This window comes from Coregonus clupeaformis, chromosome 10 (assembly GCF_020615455.1).
Source record: "Coregonus clupeaformis isolate EN_2021a chromosome 10, ASM2061545v1, whole genome shotgun sequence".
Classification (NCBI taxonomy): Eukaryota; Metazoa; Chordata; class Actinopteri; order Salmoniformes; family Salmonidae; genus Coregonus; species Coregonus clupeaformis.
The window spans coordinates 1,153,256-1,163,496 of NC_059201.1; the positions used below are offsets into that span (position 1 = coordinate 1,153,256).

At 43.6% G+C, this 10,241-nt stretch overlaps 1 protein-coding gene across 4 annotated transcripts in view; it reads left to right on the forward strand.

Annotated features, from left to right (window-relative positions):
• The window catches only part of nckap1l (NCK associated protein 1 like), a 47,802-nt gene that overhangs the window by 3,825 nt on the left and 33,736 nt on the right, over window positions 1-10,241 (forward strand). For all 4 annotated transcript variants that reach the window (XM_045222804.1, XM_041887298.2, XM_045222805.1 and 1 more), the window contains exons 4-7: window positions 1,428-1,484; window positions 1,642-1,784; window positions 3,564-3,654; window positions 8,259-8,396. In XM_045222804.1, the coding sequence (XP_045078739.1) occupies window positions 1,428-1,484; window positions 1,642-1,784; window positions 3,564-3,654; window positions 8,259-8,396 (429 nt within the window). The remainder of the gene's footprint in view (window positions 1-1,427; window positions 1,485-1,641; window positions 1,785-3,563; window positions 3,655-8,258; window positions 8,397-10,241) is intronic.

Sequence of the window (10,241 nt, forward strand, 5' to 3'; positions counted from 1 at the left end):
TCTGGGTAGCCATGATTAGCTGTTCAGGAGTCTTATGGCTTGGGGGTAGAAGCCTTTTGGACCTAGACTTGGCGCTCCGGTACCACTTGCCGTGCGGTAGCAGAGAGAACAGTCCATGATTAGGGTGGCTGGAGTCTTTGATAATTTTTAGAACCTTCCTCTGACACCGCCTGGTATAGAGGTCCTGGATGGCAGGAAGCTTGGCCCCAGTGACGTACTGGGCCGTACGCACTACCCTCTGTAGCGCCTTGCGGTCGGAGGCAAAGCAGTTGCCATACCAGGCGGTGATGCAACCAGTCAGGATGCTCTTGATGGTGTAGCTTTTTGAGGATCTGAGGACCCATGCCAAATCTTTTCAGTCTCATTTTTACATTTACATTTGAGTCATTTAGCAGAAGCTCTTATCCAGAGCGACTTACAGTTAGTGAGTGCATACATTTTCATACTTTTTCATACAGGCCCCCCCGTGGGAATCAAACTCACAACCCTGGCGTTGCAAGCTCCATGCTCTACCAACTGAGCTACACGGGGCCCTGAGGGGGAAGAGGCTTTGTTGTGCCCTCTTCACGACCATGACAGTTTGTTGTTGATGTGGACGTCATCAAGTCCTTCATTAGTTGAATCAGGTGTTCTAATTGTGGAATACATGGAATGTGTGGAACTGGCTAGGGATACACAAAGAAAAGTTTGGGAAGTACTGTTCCATACAGGTATTACCGCATTGGTATTCAAAGCACAAAACGACAATTATCCAAACAGAATTAACATATAAAGTGACTTTTTGCTCCCGCGACTGAAATAATATACATTTCAAGGGGAGTCAAATTCGAGTTCTGTTATTGTACAGATGAAAGTGTGTCCTGTGCCTCGGGGGGCGTATTCATTATGTGTGATGAAGGTCACAGTAGCAGACTGTAGGTGGGTCATGCAATAATAAAGAGATTATTATGATGATAATACAATCAAATAATACACATCAATCTATCACCCAATTTCAGAATAGAAAATGGAAAACATATTATGAAAAACAAAATAATACACGCAAATGTTTTGCTCAATTTCTTTGGATAGGCTGTGGCATTTCTAAAAAGGACTGTATTATTCATAATGATCCCACGAGGATAGCTGTGAGTTGCAGGTGTTTAATCCTTCTTGACGTCTGTACTGTTACAGAGCAACATGAACGCATCAACCCACTGCATTATTTGACGTCTGTACTGTTACAGAGCAACATGAACGCATCAACCCACTGCATTATTTGACGTCTGTACTGTTACAGAGCAACATGAACGCATCAACCCACTGCATTATTTGACGTCTGTACTGTTACAGAGCAACATGAACGCATCAACCCACTGCATTATTTTTTACATCTTATCTGGCTGTGCCGAGTCTGTGTTCTGACCACAGATTAACTATTTTTTCAGGATCATGTTTATGAACTGCTGAATACAATTGACGCCTGCCAGTGTTTCTTCAATATTGTGAGTACAACATCCCACAATAGTGGATAGGATAGGGGATCTACTTTGCCCCTTAGGGCCACCGTAGGTATCACAACACACAGTTAATTTATAAATTATCATGTTAACCTACTTTTTTAACCGGCATCATCCATTCATTCATTTATTCATTCATCAGGCGGTGAACTTTGACTTCACCAAGAACTACCTGGAGCTGATCATCACCTATACGTCTGTAATCTTCATGCTTTCACGCATCGAGGACAAGAAGGTCCTGGTGGCCATGTACAACTGTGCTCACGAGATGTCCAACGGTAGCAGGTGGGGGCCAGTTACGTCTATCGTCTATTCAAATACAGTCGATTCAGGAAGTGATTCGGAATTCAATTTGAAATGGAAACAATCCTCATTGAAAAATGAATGAGCTCATACTCAATACATCTTTCATTGACATTTCTGAACAGACAATGGATGGATTTCTTTTCATATGCAAATACATAACCAGATCAAATATTCACACTGCAAGGTCATTTCACTATTAATTCCATTTTTGACAGAAATAATCTGAGATAGGCTTTTCCCACTCATTCAATGGAAGATGGCGTTTAAATGTTAGTTTATGACAGAAAACCTGATGTTTTCATCATTCAGTAAAGGATGGTATTAGCTGCATGTGAGAGTGTGATTTGAAGGAGTCAGGCGCAGGAGGGTAAATCACAGAATACAGAGTTTATTCCGTAGTACACAGTTACGCTGGATAGCGTCAACAGCACAGGGCGTAATACAGGTGCACTGGAACACAATACAGGCACACGGGGAGAAATAACCCCGGCAATACAAAGTACGGGTAGCTCAACCGAGCTACACTCATCTTCACATAAAACAATCACCCACAAGGACAAGGGGGCCAGAGGGAACACTTATACACGGACTAATGAGGGGATATGAACCAGGTGTGTGTAATTGACAAGACAAGACAAATGGAATGATGAGATATGGAGCGGCAGTGGTTAGTAAGCCGGTGACGACGAACGCCGAAACCTGCCCGAGCAAGGAGAGGAGGCAGCCTCGGCGGAAGTCGTGACACTGCAGTACAGCTAGGCAACACCCAGTCACAACTACTTAAATCCTCTTAGCTATTAATATAGCCAAGCGTCTCAAAGATGATTACCCATAATTGTCCCTAACTAATAGCTGTTTAATTGGCAATAACAACACATCCTTCCCTTCATGTCCAACATTTCCCAGAGTGCATAACAGTACAATTACATTTTCAGTCCATTCCACACCATATTTATTTACGTAGCCAAAATGGCAGGAGGACGTTTATCTTGATCAAAGACGCTAAGGAGGAGGAAATACTGTACAGACGGGGAAACAAAGAAATGTAATGTCGCAGTCATCTTCCACCAGTCACTTCATAATAATCCTCAGTGGTTGGAGACGGAGAGCCACTGGAGTTTAGAAGGAGAGGTGTACTTTAACACTATAGTAGAGGGCCTCTCATACAGCTCCTATTCAAAAACAGGGAACATTTATGACACTTGAAAGGATGGTGAATCTGATTTCCTTTTGTGTGGCTGAGAAAGAAGATAGTCAGTTATGGAGTGGCACCACATGAGAAAGAAGATAGTCAGTTATGGAGTGGCACCACATGAGAAAGAAGATAGTCAGTTATGGAGTGGCACCACATGATAAAGAAGATAGTCAGTTATGGAGTGGCACCACATGAGAAAGAAGATAGTCAGTTATGGAGTGGCACCACATGAGAAAGAGGATAGTCAGTTATGGAGTGGCACCACATGATAAAGAAGATAGTCAGTTATGGAGTGGCACCACATGAGAAAGAAGATAGTCAGTTATGGAGTGGCACCACATGAGAAAGAGGATAGTCAGTTATGGAGTGGCACCACATGAGAAAGAAGATAGTCAGTTATGGAGTGGCACCACATGATAAAGAAGATAGTCAGTTATGGAGTGGCACCACATTTTATTGCTGTTGGTAAGAGTTAGTACTGTACATGGCAGTGTATGTGTATGCATTAATCATGTATGATTAATTGATTGTTGGATTGATTGATTGTTTGATTGATCCTCCAGTGACCCTGCGTATCCCCGTCTGTCTCAGATGTTTATGGAGTATGAACAGCCCATTAAGAAACTCACTGAGGAGTTCGGCCCTCACACTAAGGTAATGTCAACTAAATATTCACTCGGGTAATGTCCGCTGCATATTCAATAGGGTAATGTCAACTTCATATTCACTAAGGTAATGTCCGCTGCATGTTCACTAGGGTGATGTCAACTTCATATTCACTAGGGTAATGTCCGCTGCATGTTCACTAGGGTAATGTCAACTTCATATTCACTAGGGTAATGTCCGCTGCATGTTCACTAGGGTAATGTCAACTTCATATTCACTAGGGTAATGTCCGCTGCATGTTCACTAGGGTAATGTCAACTTCATATTCACTAGGGTAATGTCCGCTGCATGTTCACTAGGGTGATGTCAACTTCATATTCACTAGGGTAATGTCCGGTGCATGTTCACTAGGGTAATGTCAACTTCATATTCACTAGGGTAATGTCCGCTGCATGTTCACTAGGGTGATGTCAACTTCATATTCACTAGGGTAATGTCCGCTGCATGTTCACTAGGGTAATGTCAACTTCATATTCACTAAGGTAATGTCAACTTCATGTTCACTAGGGTAATGTCAACTTCATATTCACTAGGGTAATGTCCGCTGCATGTTCACTAGTGTGATGTCAACTTCATATTCACTAGGGTAATGTCCGGTGCATGTTCACTAGGGTGATGTCAACTTCATATTCACTAGGGTAATGTCCGCTGCATGTTCACTAGGGTGATGTCAACTTCATATTCACTAGGGTAATGTCCGGTGCATGTTCACTAGGGTAATGTCAACTTCATATTCACTAGGGTGATGTCCGCTGCATGTTCACTAGGGTGATGTCAACTTCATATTCACTAGGGTAATGTCCGCTGCATGTTCACTAGGGTGATGTCAACTTCATATTCACTAGGGTAATGTCCGCTGCATGTTCACTAGGGTAATGTCAACTTCATATTCACTAAGGTAATGTCCGCTGCATGTTCACTAGGGTGATGTCAACTTCATATTCACTAGGGTAATGTCCGCTGCATGTTCACTAGGGTGATGTCAACTTCATATTCACTAGGGTAATGTCCGCTGCATGTTCACTAGGGTAATGTCAACTTCATATTCACTAGGGTAATGTCCGCTGCATGTTCACTAGGGTGATGTCAACTTCATATTCACTAAGGTAATGTCCGCTGCATGTTCACTAGGGTGATGTCAACTTCATATTCACTAGGGTAATGTCAACTTCATGTTCACTAGGGTAATGTTTGCTCTAGCCTGCCTGGAGCGCCAGATAGTTTTTTTTTAGTTTTGTGATGTTTCCATTGTTCCATTAAGCCAGGCAAGCACAGAAAACGTTTTTTAATTGAACCGAAGTCTGATCTGAAGTCAAGGGGTCCCAAGCCAGAGGTCGGGATTGACCAGTGAACTCTATAACAGGACAGTTCCCCTGTTGTTGTACCTTCTACATATATCAGACCAGAGCTTCACTATCCTTTTACAAATATTATTATTACCAGAAAAGTTGACTGAGAACACGTTCTCAGCAACAACCTGGTGAATAGTTAAAGGAGATGAATGAGCCTATTGGAAGCTGGGGATGATTATGTGGACATGATGGCGTGAGGGCCATATTGTGAATTTAGCCAGGACACCAGAGTTATCACCCCTACAATAAGCGCCATGGGATCTTTAGTGACCACAGAGAGTCAGGACACGCGTTCAATTTGCCTCCGAAAAACAGCGCCCTACACAGGGAAAATGTCCCCAATCACAGAGGAAAGAGTGCCTCCTACTGGTCTCCCATCCAGGACCAACCCTGCTTAGCCTCAGATGGAAGCCAGCAGTGGGATGCAGGGTGGTATGCTGCTGGCTAGCTTCACTATCCTTCTACAGATATCAGACCAGAGCTTCACTATCCTTCTACAGATATCAGACCAGAGCTTCACTATCCTTCTACAGATATCAGACCTGAGCTTCACTATCCTTCTACAGATATCAGACCAGAGCTTCACTATCCTTCTACAGATATCAGACCAGAGCTTCACTATCCTTCTACAGATATCAGACCAGAGCTTCACTATCCTTCTACAGATATCAGACCAGAGCTTCACTATCCTTCTACAGATATCAGACCAGAGCTTCACTATCCTTCTACAGATATCAGACCAGAGCTTCACTATCCTTCTACAGATATCAGACCAGAGCTTCACTATCCTTCTACAGATATCAGACCAGAGCTTCACTATCCTTCTACAGATATCAGACCAGAGCTTCACTATCCTTCTACAGATATCAGACCTGAGCTTCACTATCCTTATACAGATATCAGACCAGAGCTTCACTATCCTTCTACAGATATCAGACCTGAGCTTCACTATCCTTCTACAGATATCAGACCAGAGCTTCACTATCCTTCTACAGATATCAGACCAGAGCTTCACTATCCTTCTACAGATATCAGACCAGAGCTTCACTATCTTTCTACAGATATCAGACCAGAGCTTCACTATCCTTCTACAGATATCAGACCAGAGCTTCACTATCCTTCTACAGATATCAGACCAGAGCTTCACTATCCTTCTACAGATATCAGACCAGAGCTTCACTATCCTTCTACAGATATCAGACCAGAGCTTCACTATCCTTCTACAGATATCAGACCAGAGCTTCACTATCCTTCCACAAATATCAGACCAGAGCTTCACTATCCTTCCACAAATATCAGACCAGAGCTTCACTATCCTTATACAGATATCAGACCTGAGCTACACTGTCCTTCTACAGATATCAGACCAGAGCTTCACTATCCTTCTACAGCAGTGGTCACCAACCTTTTCTGAGTCAAGATCGCTTTCGCAGTCAAAAAGCAAGCCGAGATCTACCACTCAGATTATTTTTTAAACATGACTTAAAAAGGTAACATTAACCTAATAAAAACGGTTGTGTAGGAATGAGGTTTGTGCAGTAGGCCTAATACATTATCACAGCGTATTGGCTATATGCCTGTTCTGCCAATATTGTTCTTCTCAGACCATATTATATTTCAAAACTCGAGCTTTGATAACAAAATTGATCAGTTGTTGTAACACTTGCGAGGCACAGCTGAGCATAAATTGAAATAATTTGCAAATAATTTGCTTTTTTATTTTACTGGACTGATGGTACCTGCATCTGATGGTCATGGTGCTTTGAAGTCAACTGGGTCCTCGGAGGTCAAATTATGACATCAGTGATCAGACTGGCCAACAGGGCTTCTGAATCAAGTGCACCTACCACCAACAGGGCTTCTGAATCAAATGCACCTACCACCAACAGGGCTTCTGAATCAAATGCACCTACCACCAACAGGGCTTCTGAATCAAATGCACCTACCACCAACAGGGCTTCTGAATCAAATGCACCTACCACCAACAGGGCAACATGAATAAAAAGGAGCGCAAGCGTTTATCACAGCCTTTATCACAGCCTTTATCACAGCCTTTATTAGAGTCTTTATCACAGTCTTTATCATATTATAGCTTTTATCACAACGTTTATCACAGCCTTTATAACAGTCTTTATCACAGCCTTTATCACAGCCTTTATCACAGCCTTTATCACAGTCTTTATCACAGCCTTTATAACAGTATTTATCACAGCCTTTATAACAGTCTTTATCACAGTCTTTATCACAGCCTTTATAACAGTCTTTATCACAGCCTTTATCACAACCTTTATAACAGTTTTTATCACAGCCTTTATCACAGCCGTTATCACAACGTTTATCACAGCCTTTATCACAGCCTTTATCACAGCCTTTATAACAGTCTTTATCACAGCCTTTATCACAGCCGTTATCACAGCCGTTATCACAACGTTTATCACAGCCTTTATCACAGTCTTTATCACAGCCTTTATCACAGCCGTTATCACAGACGTTATCACAATGTTTATCACAGCCTTTATCACAGCCTTTATAACAGTCTTTATCACAGCCTTTATCACAACCTTTATAACAGTTTTTATCACAGCCTTTATCACAGCCGTTATCACAACGTTTATCACAGCCTTTATCACAGCCTTTATCACAGCCTTTATAACAGTCTTTATCACAGCCTTTATCACAGCCGTTATCATAGCCGTTATCACAACGTTTATCACAGCCTTTATCACAGCCTTTATCACAGCCTTTATCACAACCTTTATCACAACCTTTATCACAGCCTTTATCACAGCCTTTATCACAGCCTTTATCACAACCTTTATCACAGCCGTTATCACAGCCTTTATCACAGCCTTTATCACAGCCTTTATCATTGGCTTTTCTACAGAAATGTTTGGTGATCGACTAGGAATGACTTGAAGATCAACCAGTTGATCACAACCACTGCACTAGGGTATATTCACTATTGTATATTCAGTAGGGTAATGTCAACTATATATTCACTAGAGTATATTCACTATTGTATATTCACTATGGTAATGTCAACTGTTTATTGAAAATGGCTATATTACAGGGTCATTATTCCTGAAAACCAATGGTGGTCATGACTGCTATTCTGCCTTGTAACACTATTATGGAAATGGTACTCTCCCTATCTCTCCCTCTCTCTCGCTCCCACCCTCTCCCTCCAAACATATCCCTCCTTCCCCACCACTCTCCCCACTCTCCCCCCTCTCTTCCAAGGCTGTGACGGAGGCCCTCCTGTCCCTACAGATGTTGTACCCCAGGAGGAACCTTCCTGCAGAACAATGGCGCAGCGCTCAGCTTCTCAGTCTCCTCAGCACACCTGCTGCCATGCTGGACCCTGCCTGCTGCGACACCGTGAGACTCTCCTCTCCTCTCCTCTCCTCTCCTCTCCTCTCCTCTCCTCTCCTCTCCTCTCCTCTCCTCTCCTCTTCTCTTCTCTTCTCTTCTCTTCTCTTCTCTTCTCTCTCCTCTCCTCTCCTCTCCTCTCCTCTCTCTTCTCTTCTCTTCTCTTCTCTTCTCTTCTCTTCTCTTCTCTTCTCTTCTTCTTCTCTTCTCTTCTCTTCTCTTCTCTTCTCTTCTCTTCTCTTCTCTTCTCTTCTCTTCTCTTCTCTTCTCTTCTCTCCTCTCCTCTCCTCTCCTCTCCTCTCTCTCTCTTCTCTTCTCCTTCTCTCCTCTCCTCTCCTCTCCTCTCCTCTACCTCTCCTCTCCATTCCTCTCCATTCTTCTCTTCTTTTTTTTTGTTCTGTTCCTATTTTCTCTTCTCTTCTCTTCTCCTCTCCTCTCCCTCTCCTCTCCTCTCCTCTCCTCTCCTCTCCTCTCCTCTCCTCTCCTCTCCCTCTCCTCTCCCTCTCCTCTCTCTCTCTCCTCTCTCCTCTCCTCTCCTCTCCTCTCCTCTCCTCTCCTCTCCTCTCCCTCTCCTCTCCTCTCCTCTCCCTCTCCTCTCCTCTCCCCCTCCTCTCCTCTCCTCTCCTTACCTCTCCTCTCTTACCTCTCCCTCTCCTCTCCTCTCCTCTCCTCTCCTCTCCTCTCCTCTCCTCTCTCCCTCTCCTCTCCTCTCCTCTCTCTCCTCTCCTCTCCTCTCTCCTCCTCTCCTCTCCTCTCCTCTCCTCTCTCTCCTCTCCTCTCTTACCTCTCCTCTCCTTACCTCTCCTCTCCTCTCCTCTCCTCTCCTCTCCTCTCCTCTCCTCTCCTCTCCTCTCCTCTCCTCTCCTTACCTCTCCTCTCCTCTCCATTCCTCTCCATTCTTCTCTTCTATTTTTTTGTTCTGTTCCTATTTTCTCTTCTCTTCTCTTCTCTTCCCTTTTTCTATTTTTTTTCCTTTTCTGTCCTCTCGTCCTCTCTTCCCCGCCCTAGAATGTCCTGTCTGCTGATATGAAAGGCAGCCACTGGCTTCTTTGAAGTATCAAATCAAATCAAATCAATTGTTATTTTCCACATGCGCCAGTGTAGACCTTACAGTGAAATGCTTACTTACATGCCCTTAAACAACAATGCAGTATTAAGAAAATAAAAAATAAAGTGTTAAGTAAAAAATAGATAAGTCAAAAATAAAAATAGCAAATAATTAAAGATTAACAAAGAAATAACAGTAGGTTGGCTATATTCAGGGTGTACCGGTACAGAGTCAATGTGTGGGGGCACCAGTTAGTCAAGGTAATTGAGGTAATATGTACATGTGGGTAGAGTTGAAGTGACTATGCATAGATAATAAACAGAGTAGCAGCAGCGTAAAAGAGGGGGTGGGGGTGGGCAATGGGCAATACAAATAGTCCAGATAGCCATGATTAGCTTTTCAGGAGTCTTATGGGTTGGGGATAGAAGCTGTTAAGAAGCCTTTTGGACATAGACTTAGCGCTCCGGTACCGCTTGCCGTGCGGTAGCAGAGAGAGCAGTCTACGAATAGGATGGCTGGAGTCTGACAATTTTTAGGGCCTTCCTCTGACACCGCCTGGTATAGAGGTCCTGGATGGCAGGAAGCTTGGCCCCAGTGATGTACTGGGACGTACGCACTACCCTCTGTAGTGCCTTGCGGTTGGAGGCAGAACAGTTGCCATACCAGGCGGAGATGCAACCAATCAGGATGCTCTCAATGGTGCAGCTGTAGAACTTTTTGAGGATCTGAGGGCCCATGCAAAATCTTTTCAGTCTCCTGAGGGGGAATAGGCTTTGTTGTGCCCTCTTCACGACTGTCTTGGTGTG